This window comes from Odocoileus virginianus, chromosome 23, assembly GCF_023699985.2.
Source record: "Odocoileus virginianus isolate 20LAN1187 ecotype Illinois chromosome 23, Ovbor_1.2, whole genome shotgun sequence".
NCBI lineage: Eukaryota > Metazoa > Chordata > Mammalia > Artiodactyla > Cervidae > Odocoileus > Odocoileus virginianus.
The window spans coordinates 40,442,630-40,463,613 of record NC_069696.1 but is presented as its reverse complement, the minus strand read 5'-3'; the positions used below and the strand labels follow the sequence as shown (position 1 = coordinate 40,463,613).

The 20,984-nt window shown below is 56.5% G+C and overlaps 1 protein-coding gene across 1 annotated transcript; it reads left to right on the top strand.

The window, feature by feature from the left end:
* Nucleotides 1-1,820: 1,820 nt before the first annotated feature.
* MCM5 (minichromosome maintenance complex component 5) lies at nucleotides 1,821-20,317 on the top strand. The gene is made up of 17 exons (XM_020883925.2): nucleotides 1,821-1,926; nucleotides 2,173-2,347; nucleotides 3,740-3,866; nucleotides 3,961-4,089; nucleotides 6,522-6,694; nucleotides 7,528-7,683; nucleotides 9,275-9,441; nucleotides 9,836-10,007; nucleotides 10,988-11,099; nucleotides 12,538-12,681; nucleotides 13,001-13,066; nucleotides 13,298-13,474; nucleotides 14,108-14,220; nucleotides 15,905-16,033; nucleotides 16,997-17,139; nucleotides 18,988-19,115; nucleotides 20,057-20,317. The coding sequence occupies exons 2-17, from the start codon at nucleotides 2,181-2,183 to the stop codon at nucleotides 20,156-20,158; spliced, it is 2,205 nt and encodes a 734-aa protein (XP_020739584.2). The 5' UTR covers nucleotides 1,821-1,926; nucleotides 2,173-2,180; the 3' UTR covers nucleotides 20,159-20,317.
* Nucleotides 20,318-20,984: the final 667 nt, after the last annotated feature.

Here is a 20,984-nt window from a genome sequence, read left to right as displayed (position 1 = left end):
GGTCTGGCCAGCTCTAGATCCAAGATTTTTCCACTGTCCAAAGTCCTGAAAGTGTGTTAGTGGCTCAGTAGTGTCTGACTCTTTGTGACCCCCATGGACTATAGCCCACCGGGCTTCTCTGTCCATGGAATTCTCCAATACTGGAGTGGGTAGCCATTCCCTTCATGGGATCTTCCCAACCCAGGGATTGAACTCCAGTCTCCCACGTTGCAGGGAAATTCTTTACTGACAGCCATCAGGGAAGCCCCGAAGTCTTAAAAGCCAGTGAAAGTAAAAATGTAGTCTCCCAGTCTGGGAGAGTGAAAGCCCCAAGTTGAAAGTGTATTTAGCAAAGCAAAGGACAAAGCTTTTTCCTTAATGAGACTCGAACGTGAACACTGGGAACCAGGAGACCTCTGTTCCTAGTTCTGGCTCTGTGCAGTAAATCTGTAACCTGGTCAAGTCACTTCACGTCTCCATTTGCTCGCTGGCAAACCAACAACCACCTGCCTCCCACAGCTGGTAGGAGGGTCCAGGGGTCTCCAGAGACCAGTCTGTGGATGGTGACATCAGAATACCTGGGTATCATGGACCCCCAATCTGAGAGGCTCTGATTCTGGAGACGTGGGGCAGGACCCTGCGATGGCTAGTTACCGAAAGCTTCTTGGGAGATTTCAAATAGCATAGCAACTAGGTCCAGAAGCCACTGTTTATGTGATGATGTATGCCCAGAGTAGGCATTCAAAATATTTACTTGGCTCTTTTCACCCAGGCCCAGTTTCCAATTTTCTGTGACAAGGATACGGGTACTCATTGTTTGCAGTGACAAAGAAAGGAAGGAAGAGAGGGAGGGGAGATGGAACCACTTTAAATTCTACCAGAAGGAAAACGGCTTAATATTCTGTATTCTATTCACACGGTGGAGGATTAAAGAGCTTTTAACCAGAATGAATTAAAGCTATGTCTCTTGCAGAGGTACCTCCCTTAAGGTTCAGATTCATTTGGTATAATGTTGACACCTTTAAACACTCATATTTTAAACACTGCCCGTAAATATGTCAATGTAGACAATGGAATAAAAAGATGGTTCCTGTAGTTCCTGCTTCCAGTGAGAATGGAAAAAAAGGGAGGGGAGATTATGCAGTCCTTGTTGCCACTTGAGAATCCTTTAAGTTTTGCTGGATCTTCCCATTTTTCTAAGCTAGGCTGGGAATCTGGTCGTGAATTTTCGCAGATTTTAAGCATTGCCAAATAATGAAAACTCTTCTACAACTTAAGAAACAAAAAACAAAAACAAAAAAACACCATTTGGGTCTAAGAAAACATTCCTGGAGTCCCAAGTCTGACTTTGGTCCTAGAGGCATTAAGGAGACCATAGGTGGATTATTTTGATTAATCCTCCACTTGTTTAGGTGTGAGCGGGAAGGGCAGGAGGGCAGCGCCCCCTCCAGACGCTAGGGGACAGCGGGCTCACACCAGGCAAGTGACCACACCTTGAGAAGCAAGTACTTCTCAGGGACCTACAGCTTCTCCAGCCCGTGGTCGCAAAGGGGTCATTTCCTCGTGAAAAAGATTTAAGACGAGTACAAAGCAGGGCCCTCGCACACCCACCCTGGCCCTCGGCCCTCCCCTCCGCCATCTTTGCGCCCCGCCCCGCCGCTTCCTCCAGCTCAGTTTCGCGCCAAATTGTCCGGCAAGCAAAATGGAGCCCGGAAGGAAGGTATCCCGACGCCCTGCGCCCTGCAGCCAATCCCCTTCAGCAGTTTCTTTGGAGGCGGGACCCGCAGGCGCAGAGCGGTCCAATCGCTGGCCTCGGGGTCTCGGCGAACCAATGAGGGCGCAGCGGCCGCGGCGTCCAAACGCTGCATCTGGTTTTTCCCGCGAAACGCGGCAGTGGACGGTGGGGGCTCTTGTGTCTGCGGTTCCGGGGAGCGCGGGAAGGCCGAGGTGAGGCTGGAGGGGCCGGGGAGTGAGCCCCTCGGAGCCAGCCCCCAGGGGGACGGCCGGCGTCTGCATTTGGGGCGCAGTAGGGCTGGGCAGGGGTGTCTCACGGGAGAGCTGGGGTCGAAGTCTGGGAGGCGAAACCGGGCTCACGTCTGCCTCGCACTCGGAGCCGAGGACCTGCGTGTCGGAGGGAACGCCGCACAGCCTCATCTGCTCTCCAGTCTGCTCTATCTCCTTGTTCCGCGTCAGGTGCAGTCATGTCGGGCTTCGACGACCCCGGCATTTTCTACAGTGACAGCTTCGGGGGCGACAACGCGGCCGATGAGGGGCAGGCCCGCAAATCGCAGCTGCAGAGGCGCTTCAAGGAGTTCCTCCGACAGTACCGGGTGGGGACCGACCGCACCGGCTTCACTTTCAAGTACAGGTGCGTGCCGGAGCGGGACAAGAGGGGACCTGCGGCCCAGCCGTGCTAAGTTCCACTCGCTGGGGCCCCGCACCCTCATGGCGTTTGGTTTTGTACATTTCATGTCTGAAGTTAACTTTTGAGTGAGTCACCTGGACCCTTTGCATCTTTTCCCAGGATTTGCTTCTATTCATCTGTTTCTTATAGTCCTTCTATGTAGCCTGCAATACTATGTAAAGCGAGTTATCTTCAGTTCTCTGGAGAGGTAGTTATGTTTTACCTTACTTGCTCACTCATCATTCGTTCCACTCAGTCAGCTTCTATTGATTGAGTACCTGCTGCATGCCAGCCGCTGTTCTAGGTGGTGAGCTGCAGCACTGAATGAGCTGGGCAAAGCTCCTGCTCCCAGTCATTATACAATGGTGACATCCCTCCAAATCCTTGTAGACCCTTAAATGCAGAGAGAGTGGATTTGCAGGTCCAAACTCGGGCCTTATCCATTATTAGCTCAGTGACTTCCAAGTGACAGTCTCTCCAAGCCTCAGTTTCTTCATCGGTAAAATGGGCATAGCCACTCCTGCTTCCATTTATTCATGCACCAGCTGACACTGACCATCTGTGTGCCAGACCCTAGGGTACAAAGAAGAAAAGATTCATACTACTTGCCCTCAAGGAGCTTTTGAATCAGTGGGACTGAGGCTTAGGCATGCCCAAGTAAATTACAAGGTGATGATTGCCTCAAAGGAGGAGTGTACAAGAGGAGTTAGGGGAGGCTTCAGGTGATCTAGAGCTGAGAGAAGAGTATCTGGTGTGGAAGGCATTTCTGATAGCAGGAGGTGCTTGCATGGGCAGTGTGGGGTGGCTTGTTACAACAAGGGGCTCTCAGAGCCAGACTGACTGTTGTATATGGCTCTGGACGTAAGGTAGAAAGGGATGAGGCTGAGGAGGTCAGTGGCTCCCAAAAGCGTTTTTGGGATAATAGTCTCACAGGATGCTCTGTAAAAAGAGTCTGGTGGTTGATAAGACAGGCACGGTCTCTGCTGCCTTCCATCGCCAGGTTCCAGCTGTGTGCCTTGTTAGTATCTGAGAGAGGGTAAAAGGGTCCAGGGAGTCCAGTGAAAGGGCTGGTTTGCAGTCAGAGTCTCCCATACTTGTTTGTGAACTTTGAACTGTTCTTTGATGATGACTTGGACAGCTTCCATGGAGCTTGCTTTGGAAGATGCCTCTGACTGGGGTGTGGGGGACTTGGGGGGGGGGGGGGCAGCGGATTGCTGGGTTAAATAGTGGATCCACCTGGAGCTCCATGTGTTTGGGAAGCTCGTGGCGGGGCAGTGGTGTGGGCAGACTCAGGGTGTGGGTTCTCCTCAGCCAGTATTGCCTCCTCTTCTCTGCCCTTCCCCGCACCTACTCCAGGGATGAACTCAAGCGGCATTATAACCTGGGGGAGTACTGGATCGAGGTGGAGATGGAGGACCTGGCCAGCTTCGACGAGGAGCTGGCTGACTACCTGTACAAGCAGCCAGCCGAGCACTTGCAGCTGGTGAGTGGGACCCCTGCCCCGGGACCCTTGCCCTGGGACCCCCAGGGCTGGCCCTGCTCTGGTCACTCACAGCCTGTCCCCTCCCCATCTCCAGCTGGAGGAAGCTGCCAAGGAGGTGGCTGACGAGGTGACCCGGCCGCGGCCTGCTGGTGACGAGGTACTCCAGGACGTCCAGGTCATGCTCAAGTCGGACGCCACTCCGTCCAGCATCCGTAGCCTGAAGGTGGGTCCCCTCGGAGGGAGGCGGTGGTGGCTGTGTGCGTGGAGGGGTTTTGGAGAGAGACCTGAGTGCCAGCTGTGTGACCCTGAATGACTCACTCACCCTTTCTGAGCCTCTTTCTGCCTCTGAAAAGTTAGCTCCCTGGACAGATGCTTGCTGAGCTCCTTCTGTGCGCAGGACATCAGTTGGGTCCTGGAGGAGCAGTAGTGAACTCAAGGACAAGCTTCTTTTCCTGGGAGACTGGATAAATGGTTAACATCACCCACGATAACTGTAGGTGACTGTGAGAGCAATGGGAGAAATTGGGAGGTGATGAGAATGCATAGGTCCCCTCTGGAAAAGATAGAGAAGGCTGCTTTCCAGAGGGGACATCTGAGCGGAGGCCTGTGGGTGAGAACGAGCAGTGTGCAAACAGCTGGGAGGGAACACGGGGTGGGGAGAGGAGGGCAGGGCATGGCTAGTGTAAAGCTTGCAAGGTGAGGGGTCAGGAGTGTACCAGGCCAAGGAAAGGACAGTCAGTGTGACTGGACAGTGATGGGGCCACAGGAAAGCTGGGCAGGGCCAGTCTGCCATCCAGCAAATATTTCTTGAGTGGCTACCTCACACCGGATGCTGGGTTCGACTCTCACTGTAGACAGACAGTACCTGGTTCTGTGCAGCTTATAGTGAGAGAAACAGACAAGGAGCAGTGAGCTGGTTTCAGGTCCCAGGACATGAGCCACAAAGAAGAAAAAACGGGATCAACCTGATGGGCTGAGGGGCCGCGTGGTGTTGGAGAAGGCCTCTCTGAGGAAATGGTGTTGGGGCGAGTCTTGAGGGATACATGGCCCTGTGACAGCTCGAGGGAGGAGTGTTCCGGGCTCAAGGAGAAGCAGGTGCAAAGGCTCTGGGGTGGGGACAGCAGCCGTTTCAAGGGACAGATGAGGGGCAGAGGCAGCCGCAGTGGCTGGATCCCAGTGAGGGCAGGGCAGGAGAGGGGAGGGAGCAAGTGGAGAGCCAGGTGGCCAGGGCCTCGGATTGAGAGGTAAGTAGGCGGGTGGGCTGATTCTGTCTTTAGGTGCTTCCTCTGGCTGCCAAGTGAAAGGAGAATTTATAAAGCAGGCAGGAGTGGGACCCAGGAGAGTTTCCCGAGGAGCAGGTGAGGGTCGAACGTTGGTTCTTCTGTCAGAAGGTTGTTGTGAGAAGCAAGTGAAAGGATGCACGTGCCTGTGCCTGGTGAAGTCCGGGCCCAGGTTGTGCTGCCAAAAGGCCACGCACTGGTCTTTGCCGGAGCCCTCATGTCCTGCTGCTCAGTTCAGGGCCCCACCAGACCTTCCTTGGTTGGCACAGCGGCACGTCTCTTACAGAAGCAGGGCTGAGCTGTGGGCTCTGGAGGCTGTGGTGTGTGCTAGCTTTGTCTCTCTGCCCTGCACCAGGCTGGGGAGGCGCGGGGGAGGCGCAGGTGGAACCGTACTTGAAACTAAACTGAGCATCGCCTGTCGTGGAGGTGAACTTGGGCTTGTTTCCTGGGGCAGCTGTTCCCTCAGAAAAGCAAACCTCAGCCCCACTTGGACAGACTTCCTCTGCTCAGCCCCATTGGAAAACCCAGTGACTGGCCTGCCTGGGTGGGCGTTCTGTGACAGAGGCGGAGCCCTCTCTACAAGGATCGCTCGTCAGGGTGGCCTAGGGGCTGAGGCAGCCCCAGTCCTTTCCAACCCCGGGATCCCGAGGACTCAGATCCGCACTCTGTAGAGTGTTTTCCAGAAAGCAAGCTCTGAGGGGGGTGTCGGCAGTTCTGGGGTCCCCTGGGCCATGACAGCCACGTGTGCCCGTGGTCTCAGTCACCAGAGAGGGCCAGCCTCCGTCCTGCTCCCCTCCACCTCCTGGGGCGTTAGGAGGGCATCAGCTCGAACCCATAGCCTTCCTGCCTGTCCCAGAAAACCTGTTGGAAATAGGAAGAAAAGATGATGATAAAAGGAACTTTTCTTGTTTTATTTTGCTTTTTATTATGAAAATATCACACACACAAAAGTAGTGAGAGGGGCATCCCTGATGGCCCAGTGACTAAGACTCTGCTTCCAATGCAGGGGGCCGGGCTTCAATCCCTGGTCAGGAAACTAGATCCCACATGCTGCAACTAAATACACAACACGCACACACAAACACACAGACACACTGCGTGCCACAACTAAGATCAGGTACAATCAAATAAAAACATATTTTTTTAAGAAGTAGCAAGAATAGTGTAATGACTCCATCTGGGTTTAATGGCTGTTAATATTTTGCCTTACTTGCTTTCTCCTTTCTTCTGCTGATGGATTTTAAAGTAAATCACAGACATGGCACTTTATGCCTAAATACTTTAGCAGACATTAGAATAGAAGAGATTCTTGTTGCATGATCTCGGGCATCCCTGGCTCCCCTCACCCAGCCCCCTCCCTGCGGCTCTGTTGCAGTCGGACACGATGTCACACCTGGTGAAGATCCCGGGCATCGTGATTGCAGCCTCGGGGGTCCGCGCCAAGGCCACCCGCATCTCCATCCAGTGTCGTAGCTGCCACAGCACGCTCACCAACATCGCCATGCGCCCCGGCCTGGAGGGCTATGCCCTGCCCCGGAAGTGCAACACGTGAGTGGGCCCTGTGGCACCTGGGGGGTGATGAGTTGACATCTGAGCGGAGGTGTGAAGGATGAGGATGAAGCCCTGCAGCTGGGAGGGGCTGGGGCTGCGGCGTGCCCTGTGGGCGTAGAGCCAAGCGGACGTCCTGGGTCTTGGGGTTGAGAACAGGTGGTGTCCCCCTGCCCCTCTTTGGTGGTGAGTTCTGTCCCTTCAGGGAGCCCAGGCAGCCCGTGCAGGGGCCCGGGGTGGGGAGTCCACCTGGCGTCTTCAATCCCTGGCTCGCTGGGGCAGGTCTGGAGCGGAAGCCCAGGAACATGCCAGGCTCCTGGGTCTACATGTGGCATATGGCTGCGTTGCCTGTGGCCTTGTGGCCCATAGAAGGAAAATATGTGTCTCTGGCTCCTTTCAGAAGATGATTGCTGACCTTGAGCTTCAGGGCCCTCACCCTTTTGGCCGCTGGTTCCCCTCTGCTTCCTAACCTCAGGCCTCAGCCACACTTCTCTTTTCTACACTTAATTCCTTTTTGGTCTGGGTTTTGGAGTACCCTGAGTGCAGAGGACATGCAGATGTGTGTTTCCACTGAACCCCAGACTCCAGTCTGGCTGCCTGCCAGACACCCCCATGTGGCTGTCTAACACAGGTTAACAGGAGAGCCAGGTTCCAAGCAGGCCTCCCCAACCCTAACCCCATGTATTTCCCCCGCCGAGCCGCCTTCCCCGAGCTTGTCCTGGAGACCCCCAACTTGCCGCTGGCCAGGCTTGTCGCTGACTTGTGTGATGGGTTCCCTGGGCTTGGGGCTCTGGGGGTAGCTCTGGTGACTCTTTTCTCCTCTGTCCTTACAGGGATCAGGCTGGGCGCCCCAAGTGTCCACTGGACCCGTACTTCATCATGCCAGACAAGTGCAAGTGCGTGGACTTCCAGACCCTGAAGCTGCAGGAGCTGCCAGACGCTGTGCCGCATGGGGAGATGCCCCGGCATATGCAGCTCTACTGTGACCGGTGAGTGGGCCCCTGGCTGTGCCCCCCGACACTGGCTCAGGGCTGTGAGCAGGCTGGCTGGCCATGCCTCCCGCCGCTGTGTATCAGGGGCTGTATGTGGACCCGAGTGCAGTGGGGAGCGAGGAAGAGGGCTGGTTATGGAAACTTTCTCCGTGCCTGGTGCTTCCTCCCGTCGTCTCCCAGTGTTCTGCAGGGGCGGGTCAGTCTCACGTGTGACCAGCTCCCTGAGAGGGGGGGGTCCTGGCTGCTGCTGCCTGCATTGTTCCCACCGTCTCCCTGGCTGTCTTAGAGCCGGGAGGCCCGAGGTGGCACAGCTGGACGGCCAGCAGGGTGGAGAGGACCCTCTTCCCAGGCTGAGTCCTATCCCGGGCTTTCTGTTAAGACTCTTCTTGGATGTTGCTGGGTAATCCGAAAGTGGGGAGAGGGTGCTGGGCCGGCCCCGTCCCCTTCCAGGGCCTGGGAGGATGGCATGGAGATAGGGACTGGGCTTCTTCACCTGGGCTCACGCACCCTGATACCTCAACCAGATAGTCTGTGCAGTACGCTTTTCGGACGAGGGGATCCCCAGATGGTTAGCTCCCTCAGCGAGGGTGGAAGGTGTAGTGGTCAGACTGCTGAGCAGGTGATGTGAACTCACTGAGCCTCAGTCTTCTCACCAGGAAAATGGGGACAGTGATGGGCCTTAATCCCTCATCACTGCTGGGAGATTTAAAGTAGAAAATGCATATGAAGTGTTTACCATGGTTCCTTCATACAAACTAAGTATTTGGTGTTAGATTATTTGTGCAGTCTGAGGTTAGATTTAAAGCTGAAGAAGTGGGATCTGGGAAGAGAGGAGTCCCAGAATGTTAACAATGACAGTGAGGGTCCTTTGGGGATGGGACTTTCTGTTGCCTAATGCGCTTCTGGGTCTGGTACCTCACTTGATCGCATAGCAACCCAGCAAGTCAGATCACTTTATCAAACCCCTCCAGGCTCAGAGAGGTGCAGTGACTTTTTTGAGGTCACACAGCTCGTAAGTGGCAGAGTACGAATATATGCCCCAGAGTCCTGTCCATGCTGCACGGGGGCATGGTTCTGGCTGGAGGGGCTTGGAGACTTCCTTGATGCAGCTTTTTTTTTTTAAAAAAAGAAGATTAAAGTCCAGGTGCAAAATGACTTGCCTGAGCTTCATGGAGCTGTGAAGAGGCAAAAATGGGGAGTGGCCCTTGCAGGGAGGCTGGGAGGGCATCAGGAGGAAGGCTTCCCCTGAGATGGCTGAGGGGAGCCTTGCAGCGCTTTTGACAGCAGGCCAGGTGGAGATGGGGACCCTGAGGGGCTGGGGGTGGGCCTTCTGACCCCACCCAGTCAGGCCGCCGCCAGACTGAGGATTGTCCTCCTTCCAGCAGCTGGGCCGTCCACGTGTGGGCTGGGTCGTGGTGAGAGGGAGAGAGCCCTGGGGCGGGGCGGCGGCTAGAGCCAGATCAGCTCATGAAGCCTCCTGTAGAGATGCTGAGGTGAACGGCGAGCATGACGGGGTGGTAGGAGCCAGGGGCTCCTGCCCCCACCAGACTCTCACCTTCTTCCTCCTTCCTCCCCACCCTCCTCTCAGGTACCTGTGTGACAAGGTCGTCCCTGGGAACAGGGTCACCATCATGGGCATCTACTCCATCAAGAAGTTTGGCCTGACCTCCAACAGGGGCCGCGACAGAGTGGGTGTGGGCATCCGGAGCGCCTACATCCGGGTCCTGGGCATCCAGGTGGACACAGATGGCTCCGGTGAGTGGGCTTTGGACCGACCCCCCTTGTCCGTCCCCTGGCCTCCTCCTAGTCCCCCTGTCTGCACCCCCACCCCTACACTCTGTTCTGCACGGCAGCCGGGGAGAACAGTGCTTTCATACCAAAGATACCTGTCACTGCCCTCAGCAAGATGGAAGACATCCTGGTGGTCCCTGAGGCCCCTTTGATCTGGCCCAACGCCTCACACCCCCCTCCAGGTCTTCCCCTTGCTCATTGGAGCCTGGAGCACGCAGACCCAGCTCTCGGGCAAGAAGTGGGGTCTGTCTGCTCAGACTGATGCTCCTGCTGCCCAGCTCTGAGGGCCTTGCCCTCTGGCAGGCCCTGGGCTGGGAGGGTGGGCCTTCACACACCTGCACCCGCTCTGCCCGCCCAGGCCGCACCTTTGCCGGCGCCGTGACCCCGCAGGAGGAGGAGGAGTTCCGGCGGCTGGCTTCCCTCCCCAACGTCTATGAGCTCATCTCCAAGAGCATCGCCCCCTCCATCTTTGGGGGCACTGACATGAAGAAGGCCATCGCCTGCCTGCTCTTCGGGGGCTCCCGAAAGAGGTGGGGGTCCAAGCCTTCTCAGGTCCAGGGAGGGGATGGGTGACTTGCCCACAGCAGGGCAGCTGCCAGATGGGCAGGACGGGAATACTCTTTCCATTTGCCCGGGACTCTCAGTCCCACCTCCTACTCTCAGGCACCCTTCCCACCTCTCAGGGTTGTTGTCAGCTGGCAGGGAGCCAATCCACACCCTCCCTCCAGAGCAGTTCCCCCGACCCTGGCTAGGTGGGGCACTTGGGGGACCTGACAGATGCAGTGGAGAGAGCTCTGGGTGTGGAGTCTGGAGACTGGGGATTAAATCTCTGATAACTACTTATTTACTATGCAATTTTAGGCAAGAGACACCACCCCTTTGTACCCAGATGTCCATATGAATACGACAGATGGAAGCCTAACACTCAGGGGACATCATTTGTCCTTTTGAGATTCTGAAACAGTAGAGATATAGACAGTGATGATGTTACTGGCAGCTACCAGTTACTGAGTTCTTACCATGTGCCAAACGGTCTTTGGAGTGTTTTCATGTGTTTGCAACCCAGTCCCCAAGTTAGCCCTATGAGAAAGCTACGGTTGAGCCCATTTCATAGATGAGGAAACTGAGGTGTAGAGCATTAAAGGGACTGCTAACAGGCGCATGTCCTGGCCTGGAGCCTGCCCTCGCGGTTTCTGATCCACGGTACCGCCAGCAGCCCGCTGGCGCCCGTCTCTCCAGCTGGGGCACGTGTTTATCAGATGCTGTCTGTGTGTGCCCAAGCCCAGCTCTTGGTGCCATTTCCTTTGACCCTCCCCTTCCTGGGTGGCGGACAGAGGAGGCTAGGGGATACAGCTGGCTATGAACGTGGCTCTCAGGCCAGAGCCCCTGTGTCCCACCTACTCCAGGGCTTATGACGTGGTGGGGTGGGAGTGGTAGCCAGGCCTCTGTGACCAACCTGCCCTTGCTGATTCTCCTGTTGCTCACCTGGCCTTCCTGCCCGTCCCCCCAGGCTGCCAGACGGCCTCACTCGCCGAGGAGACATCAACCTGTTAATGCTGGGGGACCCGGGGACGGCCAAGTCCCAGCTGCTGAAGTTCGTGGAGAAGTGCTCCCCCATCGGGGTGAGTGTCCCGGATGACCTCTGCCTGCCCTGGCTTCCCCACAGGGAGGAAGGTGCAGGAGGGGCCACGGGGGAGAGAGGAAGAAGGGGATGGACGGTGCCTGTAGGTTTGGGGCAGCGGGCGGAGCGATGGACCAAATAGGGTTTGGGTCTCAGCCTTGCTAGTAGTTGGCTGTGGGCCTTGAGCAGGTCACCCAGTCTCTCAGCCTCAGTTTATCCATCCACTGAGTCTGCACATTGATAGCAGTCATGGTCAAAGTCAAGGCCCAGGTGCTGTGTGTGGTGCTTCCGTGTCTCAATTCATTCACCGCTCACCTCAGCTCTGGGTGGTAGGTCCTGTCACCCCTCTTTCATGGATGAGGAAACGAGTACAGAACCGCTCAGCGTCTTGCCCAAGGTCCCATGGCTATTATGTGCTAACACAGGGATTTGAACCCGAGTGTCCGGTCAGCCGGGTCTCCTGTGTGGTGATCAGCATATCTGGGGGATCGGAGTGGGGTGAGGATGGCCGCGTGGTCTTATGGGGGAAGTGTGGCCTCTGGGTAGACGCGAGGTGGCCCAGGGGTCCTCTGCCAGTGCTGCCCGGTGGAGACACGTGGACTCCAGCTGTGAGCCTCGGGGAGTTTACGTTTCCTATAACCTCTTAGAAAAGCAAAAGAAAGTGGTGATAGGCTTCCCAGGTGGCTCAGTGGTCAAGAACCACCCTACTAACACAGGAGACACGGGTTCTATTCCTGGGTCGGGAAGATCCCCTGAGAAGGACATGACAACCCACTCTAGTATTCTTGACTGGGCATCCCATGCACAGACAAGCTTGGTGGGCTACAGTCTCTGGGCTTGCAAAAGAGTCAGGCATGACTGAGCATGCATGTACACAATTTTAATAATTCTGTTTAATCCAAGTATGTAGAATGTTATTATTTCAGCATGTGGTTTAACACAGAACATGAAGAAGATAACTTGCGTTCTTTTTAGCACTAACTTTGAAATCCGTATGTATTTAGTACACTTAAGCACACTTTGCTTTGGACTTGCCACAGTTCAAAGGCCCCTTGGCAGCGTGTGGTTCTCAGGTCCCTACAGAGATGATGGGACTCAGGGTGGGGAAGCCTTTCCGGAGAGTCCAGTGTCCACTCTGCTGGGAGGGTGTCACTTCTCTCAGCCTCAGTTTACTCCTCAGTGAGCCCAGCTCCCAGGGGCTGTTCATGAGACAGTTGGGCTCAGGTGATTGATGGATGTGAATAGCCCTGGGGAGAACCTCCAGGCCAGCTGCAGCTGGTGGCCTCCCATCAGAGGAGGAACGCTGAGATTGTCTGTGCTCTGCACCCCGCTGTGATGTGTGACCCTAGGCGAGCTCCAGCTCTGGGGGACCCTGGACTTAACGCGGTCAGGGCCTGGGGGCTGTGTTGGGCCCTGACCCTCCCGTTGCCCTCCCCCAGGTGTACACATCTGGGAAGGGCAGCAGCGCGGCCGGCCTGACAGCCTCGGTGATGAGGGACCCCTCGTCCCGGAACTTCATCATGGAGGGCGGAGCCATGGTCCTGGCCGACGGAGGGGTCGTCTGTATTGATGAGTTTGACAAGGTGAACCCGGCTGGGTGAGGGGGTGGCTCAGTGCTGGTGGCACCTGGCGGCCGTGGGCTGGGGGTGTGAATGGCAGAAACCCCCTTTGATGAGATAGAGACCTCCCATCACTACGGGGATGTAATAAACCTCTCCGAACCTAGAGTGGGGAGACGAGCTAAGCCCACACGTTATCCCCATGACTAGAGGTGACCTGGTTCCTGCCATTGGCTGGCACAGAGTGGGGACTTAGGAACAGTAGCTCCTGTAGGGTTTCCTGCTGCCGCTGCGCCCCAGCCCCCTCACCTGGGTCTGGTGGACATTCCTCTCTTCCACACAGATGCGAGAGGATGACCGTGTGGCAATCCACGAAGCCATGGAGCAGCAGACCATCTCTATCGCCAAGGTGAGTGCCCTCCCCAGGGGCCCGCTCAGCCACAGTGTGGCCTGGCCCGGCCATGCCGGGAGTGCTGGGAGAGGCTGGGCCCTGGCCACGTCCTCCGGCTGTCCTGAGTGGCCGAGCCTCTGTTGATTGCAGGAGTGGTCCTGGAATCGTGTGTGTGGGTGTGTGTCCTGAGAAGGCTGTGACCCCGAGTTCTCATCTCTGTCCTCTGCCGCCCCCACACTCCCCTCTCAGGCTGGCATCACCACCACCCTCAACTCCCGCTGCTCCGTCCTGGCTGCTGCCAACTCGGTGTTCGGCCGCTGGGATGAAACAAAGGGGGAGGACAACATCGACTTCATGCCCACCATCCTGTCCCGCTTCGACATGATCTTCATCGTGAAGGACGAGCACAACGAGGAGAGGGATGTGGTGCGTAGGCGCTGGGCTCCTCCCAGGCCTGCAGGTCTCGGTGGGGGGAGGGTGGGCAGACTAGGGGCTTCAAGGGTCCAGAGTCCCGGCTACCAGATCAGCCTGTCAGTGGGCCCCCAAGGAGGTGGGTTGCAGACTCCAGCAACACTACATGGGGGTCCCTGGTCCTGCCTCTCCTGTGTACCACATGCGGTTTGATTTGGGGTCACTCATTGCCTGGGCGTCTGTTCTTTGTATGTGGAATGAGGGAGTTGACCTTTGATTGCAAATATCAGAACCCCAGTTCTGTTCAGTCTTTCTGGAGGAACTCAAGGGCTTGTGTAGCAGACAAGCCTGGAGGTGCAGGGCCCAGCTGGGTCTCGTCTCAGGGTGGTCTGCCTCTGTCTCACTCTGCTTGGCCTCCCTGGGTGGAGGTTTGTTCTCAGGCAGCCTCGCCCCGCCTCAGGGCGCCAGGGAGGGCCTGGCAGCTCCGCAGGTTGTCTTACCAGCTGACAGCCCCCAAGGAAAGAAGGGCCACCTCCTCTGCCCTGGTTCTAGCCCTGGGAGCTCTCCCTCCCCGCCTGCTCCAGCTCTGTGTTGGGACCTGGCTCGGGAAGGCCTGTGGGCTGACCCCGGGTCCCCTCTGCCTCCCAGATGCTGGCTAAACACGTCATCACGCTGCATGTGAGCGCACTGACGCAGGCCCAGGCCGTGGAGGGCGAGATCGACCTGGCCAAGCTGAAGAAGTTCATCGCCTACTGCCGCACGTGAGTCCTGGACACAGGCCCCCGGGGGTGGGGTTGCCAGTCTTCCTGGTCGGGGAGAGCCCTTTCAGGAGGCCTGGGATAGGGTTTAGCTCTGCTGCTTCCTCCCCTGCACACTCCCCCACCCCGTGGCTCCTGGCCCCGGCTTCCCCGTTGCTAAAGTGAGGGTGGAGGTTTAGATGGCCTTGAAGACCCCCTTGACTCTGACGTGTGGGGAGGCGTTGTGGACATGGTCTCTGGTAACGCCTGCCCGCACTGTGTGGCCCTGGGCAAGTCAGCTGACCTCTGAGCCTCGCTTTCCCGGGGTGGTTGTGCCCTCAGGTTTTTGTAAGAGTCACACAAGATGACGCGTGAGCGCTTGGCACGGCCCTGCGCCAAATAAACACTTCAGTGCGCAGCAGCTGCAGCCTTAAATATTGTTGTTCTCACAGACTGCCAGTGATGGTAGTCATACACATAGTGATGATTCTGTGCCAGGTGTCGTTCTGAGCAGTTTTTTAATTTTTAAAACTTGAGTGGCGCTGCACAGCTTGCAGGATCTCAGTTCCTTGACCAGGGATTGAACCTGGGCCCTAATAGTGAAAGCACCAAATCCTAACCGCTAGGACCACCAGGGAACTCTGATTATTGTACATATAAGCGAACTTTATTCCTCTCCCCAAACCTGTGATGTTGATATATTGTCATCCCATTTTACAGATGTGGAAGCTGAGGCAAAGAAAGGTTAAGTAACTTGTCCAAGGCTGCAGGCAGGAGCTAGTGGAGCCAGGATTTGAACCCAGGTGCCTGGCTCCACAGGCTGTGCTTTTCACTTTTGTATCAAGGTTCTGGACACGCACCTCCTCTGTCTCTTATTGAAGCTAAAACCCAGGGTAGAGGGATCTTTGAGTGCCTTTCTGATGGGAGGTGAAGTACTACATTTGGGTGGGTGCCTCCTCATCACTTTTGTCCCAGTGACCCAGTACCCAGTGATACCAGGGTCTTCGTCATGATTATGAGCTCTTCATGGCCCCACCCTTGGAGGCTTGGGCCGTTGTGTCTGAAGTCTGAGAGCCCTGAATTTTTTTATCCCTTGATGCCAGGTCCCAGGGGGACCTTGGGGAGTCCCCCCCCTACCCCGGGCTCGGTCACTCAGTCGTGTCTAACTCTTTGCGACCCCATGGACAGTAGCTCTCCAGGTTCCTCTGTCCATGGGATTCTCCAGGCAAGAATACTGGAGTGGGTTGCCATGCCCTTCTCCAGGGGATCTTCCCAACCTAGGAATCGAGCCCAGGTCTCCTGCATTGCAGACAGATTCTTTACCATCTGAGCCACCAGGGAAGTCCTGGAGTAGGTGATCTGAGGTTCCCCTGAACCAGTGACTGTCATTTGGCTTGGGGCGGGGCAGTGGGGTGGAGGGGATAGAGTGCAGGTGGATCTGACCAAATGCCCCCCACTGCCACCCTTCCCGCCCCTCACCCCCAATCTGGCATGCTTCCAGCCCCTGGACAGCAGTCACCAGGGTCCTCTCGTGGGTATCATTGTGCATCTCATCCCTGAATGTGTTGGGGGGAAGCACCGCTGTGAGCCTGCCATCTGGTGGGCCCAGAAACTGTGTCTGCAAGCCAGCAGAGGCCGGCCAGGGTGGGTGCCCCAAGATTCCTTCCCGCTCTCATGGCAGCTGCTCTCCCCAACCCCTGTCCTGCAGGAAGTGTGGCCCCCGGCTGTCAGCAGAGGCCGCAGAGAAGCTGAAGAACCGGTATATCATCATGCGGAGCGGGGCCCGTCAGCACGAAAGGGACAGTGACCGGCGCTCCAGCATCCCCATCACCGTCCGGTGAGCGGGCCGGGTGGGCTGATGCATGGCCTCGCTTACAGGGCGAGGGCTGCCCTGCAAGTCTGGGGCTGGGACCCACTGGTGCCGGCCATGGTCAGGCTGCTGGGCAGGGACCACTCCTTTAGGAGTGAAAACAGTGGCCTCCCTAATTATCTGTATCTTTTGCTTTGTTTACTGTTGGGAAACTCTGGAACCCTCTCTTCTGAATTCTGTCTAGCTTCCCCCATTTTAGGGAAGCCTGAGGGGGAGGGAAGGTCCAGGCATATGGGAGTCAGGAGACCTGGCCCTTGCCTCCTGCCCACCATGTGATGGCTGAGAGATTGCCTTCCTTTTCTGGGCCTCGGTTATCTTAGCTGTTAACTCTCTTCACTGTGGTGAGTTTATACAGTTGAGTGACTAAGAGCTTAAACAGACCTACCTCATTTGAATTCTGCTTCCAGCACTGATTAGATAGAAGTGGGTTTTGCTCTATATAGTGGAAGGTCCAAATAAAGTCACTTAATTGGGAGTTTATTTCCATCTTATGTGAAAATGTTTGAGGGCAGGGAGTCTAGAATCATGATGGTTCTTCAGTCATCAGCAGCAACTTGGGCTCCTTCAGGCTCAGCCTTTTCCTCATTGTCCAATATGGCTGCTGGAACTCCAGCCATCACCTTTGCATTCCAGGTGGCAGGAAAGGAAAGGAAAGAAGGGCCTATTTTTTTTCAGGACACTTCCTAAAGTTCCCATAAAATGTTTGGAGTTATAACATACTGGCCACATCGTAGTTACACAGACACACCTAGTTGCGATGGAGATTGGGAAATGTCTTGTAGCTGGGTGCCATGTGCTGAAATAGAAGTTGGGGTTCTGTTACTAAGAAGATGGATCATGGGGACAGCCTGCAGCCTTCCCTGTGAAGGGGCTGGACAGGAGAGGGACAATGGACTGAGTGCACCCTGGCGTCCCGTTGCTCCCACGCAGGCAGCTGGAGGCCATCGTGCGAATCGCTGAGGCCCTCAGCAAGATGAAGCTGCAGCCCTTCGCCACGGAGGCAGACGTGGAGGAGGCGCTAAGGCTCTTCCAGGTGTCCACGCTGGACGCTGCCTTGTCCGGCACCCTGTCAGGTGAGCAGATGTGGGGAGATAGGCCAGGTGGTCCGTGGGCTCTGGTTGGGGCTCCTGCTGTCCTGGTTGCTTCTTTGCCCTTGCTGAGGTCTCTGTGCTTCCTCCTGTGAAGAAGCCACTCCCCCGTCCCCACGTCCACGAGCCATTTTCTTCCAAGATAGGAAGAACAGCCTCTCTAGACCCTGGAGCACAATCCTCTTAGGCCCAGTCCGTTATTAAGGCTCACAGTTTTATCATTGGTTAAGAACAGCACTCGGCAGGCCTATTTGTTGAGTTGTAACCATTTGAGCGATTCTGACGCTCTTCCCCCGTTTTACTTACAGCTGCCCCCAGAAGCCAGGTTGGGTGCTTAGTCCTTCCCCTGTTAAGAGATGAGAAAACTGACATCCAGATAGGCCTTTTCACGGTGCCCAAGGTTGGTCGCCGTTCTCCCAGCTAGATTGTGGGTCTCTTGACCCCAAGGCCAGCGTGGGTCAGGCTGCTGTCAGTCCTGCCACCTATCCTGCTGCCTGCTTCAGGCTAAGCCTCTTAGTGGACTTCATAGAGCATTGACTGTATGCCAGGCACCCCTGGGACGAATCTGTTCCCTCGCCAGCAGATAGGGCTTAGTATCTGCCGGGCTGTTTGAGGTCCTGGGAGGGCAGGAGCGAGCAGATCTCTTGAGTCCCCACCTTCCTCCTGGGGAGACACAGCAGAGGCAGACATGCCAAACTCAGGGAATGAAGAGTGCGGAGGGGAGAATTCCAGCAGGTTGGGTGTGTTGGGGAGGGGTGGGACTGTGTCCCCATCAGGTGGTCCAGGGTGGGCTTTCAGGAGGTGGCAGGAAGCAGGGATGGACATGAGTGGACAGCTGGCTACCTGGAGTGTGGGGATGGGCTCCCAGGTAGAGGGAGGGCTGAGTGGCACGACCCCAGGGACAGCAGGGTTGGTGTGCTCAAGGGCCAGTGTGGCTGGAGCTGGGGAGGTGGGTGGGGGCTGATTGCCTCTGCCCTCCCCTTGGTGATGATGACTCAGTCTCTGCCCTGGAGGGGCTTTCTGTTCCCTGAGACATTTGCCTATGGAGGGCTCCCTCGGATGTTTGAGGGCATAGGGTGGGTATGGTTTGGGGCAGGGTAATTAGAGTTGGGCTTTGCAGGCTATATAAGAGTTTGCCTTGTGAACTCATTTCAACCTGAAGCCTCGAAGTCCCTCTCAGTGGCTTCCCCCCTCGCCCCGCCTCCAGCTCTCTCTAGCTGAAAAACCAAGGCCTCTGCAGGCCTGGGTCAGCAGAGGAGACCCCTTCCAGCAGTTGTCGGAAATCAGGAGCTGCTTGCCAGGGCTGCCTGGGGTGCCTCACAGATGTGGTCTCCGGGACAGCCTGCATGCTCCTGGGTCACTACTGGGTCCCCTCTAGCTTTCCATCCTGATGCAGTCGCCTCCAGGAAGTCTTCCTGACTTGTCTAGCTGCCTGGGGTCTAGGTGCTGTCCTCAGGGCCCTCCAGTGGCTGCTCTACTCACCAGAATCAGAAAAACCTGTGCTGTGGCCTCCAGCTCGTGGGACCTGGCCCCACTCTGGTCCCCCCTCTGGCTGCGTCCCTGGCCCCACAACTAGGTTTTGAATGAAGTGGGCACATTTCCCACCTCTGAATCTTTGCACTTGCTATGCCCTCTGCCTGCAGCATCCCTCTGCTCACGCCTGCCCTGTCCTTGATTCCAGGCCTCTGTCCATCCTCTCCCTCAGGCCCTGGCTGTCCTAGGCTCCCTCTCTGTCTTCCTCTCATGTTCTTTCTTGGGCCTGGCTGACTCTTCCCCACTGTGGGCAGACTGAGGTCCCCACCTACCGACCCGCCTCCCTCCTCGTGCCCACAGGGGTGGAAGGCTTCACCAGCCAGGAGGACCAGGAGCTGCTGAGCCGCATCGAGAAGCAGCTCAAGCGCCGCTTCGCCATCGGCTCCCAGGTGTCTGAGCACAGCATCATCCAGGACTTCACCAAGCAGGTGGGCCTCCCGGGGCAGGTTCCCACCCGCCCTGCAGTATGTCCTGCACTCAGCAGGCCAGCCTGGGATGGGGTAGGGGTGGCTGTTCCTGGGCCCAGGCCTGTCCCCAGTGCTCTCCCCTCGCGACTTTCTCTGTCAACATTAAGGGGACAGGACAGGGGGCTGAGGTTCTGATGGGACCCTCCCAGGCTCCCCCAGCCCTTTGTCTCTCCCTTCCCTTCCTTGCCTGCCCTTTGTGGGGTTGAGAGAGGCAGAACCAGAGGGTGAGCCTTCCACCCTGCTGGGGACAGAGCTCTTGATCCCATAGATGGTGGAAGGGCCTTCTAGAAGCTATGGGGAACTTGTCACCATCTCTGAAGTCACACAGACAGTCCAATTTCTGGGCTCAGCTCCCCTTTGTGTCTGTCATCTCCTCTTCATACTTAGGGCAGTTTATGTGGCAGGTGGTACCCCACCCATTCGAGGGGTGAGCAGACCAACGCTTAGAGGAGTTCGGGGATGTCAGGAGTGGTAAAGAACCCTCCTACCAGTGCAGGGAGACGTGGCAGACCTCGGTTCAGTCCCTGGAATGGGAAGAGCCCCTGGAGGAGGAAATGGCAACCCACTCCAGTATTCTTGCCGGGAAATCCTGTGGAGGAGGAGCCTGGTGGGCTCCAGTCCATGGAATAAATGACTTAGCCTCTCTGTGCCTTAGTTTCCTCCCCTGTAAAATGTAAAATGATCACGTACCAGCTGCTCAGGGATGTTGAGGGGTGGAATGAGTTGGTGAAGATATAGAACAAAGCTTGGTATGTAGTAGATGCTTAGGACAGGTGAGCCGATTTAGGATGCAAAGTGGTAGGTCGTGAAGGCTGGAAAGTTCCCATGAGCAGGGGGCACCTGGGCTTCTGAATGGTGGGGTGTCTGGGGGCACACCTCTCACCCCACCCTGTGTCCCGCAGAAATACCCGGAGCACGCCATCCACAAGGTCCTGCAGCTCATGCTGCGGCGGGGCGAGATCCAACACCGCATGCAGCGCAAGGTCCTCTATCGCCTCAAGTGAGCCTGCGGCCATCGCCGCCGCCTCCAGCCACCCTCGCACTCTGGACGGAGCGACACCACCCCCCCGCCTTGCTGCCTCTGGCGTCTGCCCTGGCTGCAGATCCAGGAAATGTGCTTTTGAAGATTTATACAAATAATAAAGCCATGGTGTGTGTGTGGATATCTGTGGGCTTCTGCACTGGGTTACCCATCAGCCCCATTCTGCCCTCATGGCAGGGCAGGCGTGGGGGCAAGGACAGGCTCTGGAGCCTGGCACACCCGGATTTCTGACCTGCCTGTGCTCCTTGAGCTCTGGGCAGGGCGCGTGCTATGTGCACTGATGAGAATCGGCAAGACGCAGAGCATAAAGGTGCTTAGGAGAGCCGGAAGCTGCCCCCCAGCAGCTAATGTGTGGTCAGGAGCTACGGTTCTGCCTCAGACTGGCTGGATTCACTGAACCGTTCAGCACCTCAGTTTCTTCCTCTGTACATGGCACTGAGTTCCCAGGGATGTGTTTAGGAGAGGAGACCTACTGGTAGTGAACGTCCAGAAGGAACCAGGCAGTGTGCTGAGACTGATGCAGGTATGTGGATCCAGGTACCTGGATTCCCACCGGGGCTTAGAACAAAGCAGGTAAGAGAGGGGTGCTGGGATTCTGTAGGCTGGCTGGCTCCCGGTTTGCCACCTCAGACTGTGACCCTGCGTGGGATGCCTGACTTCTGTGGTCTTGAGACTTTTTTTAAGCAATTGAAATTGTGTTTTATCTTTTGAATTTTGGCTGTGCTGGGTCTTTGTTGCAGCATGCGTGCTTAGTTGCCCTGTGGCATGTGGGGTCTTAGTTCCCAAAC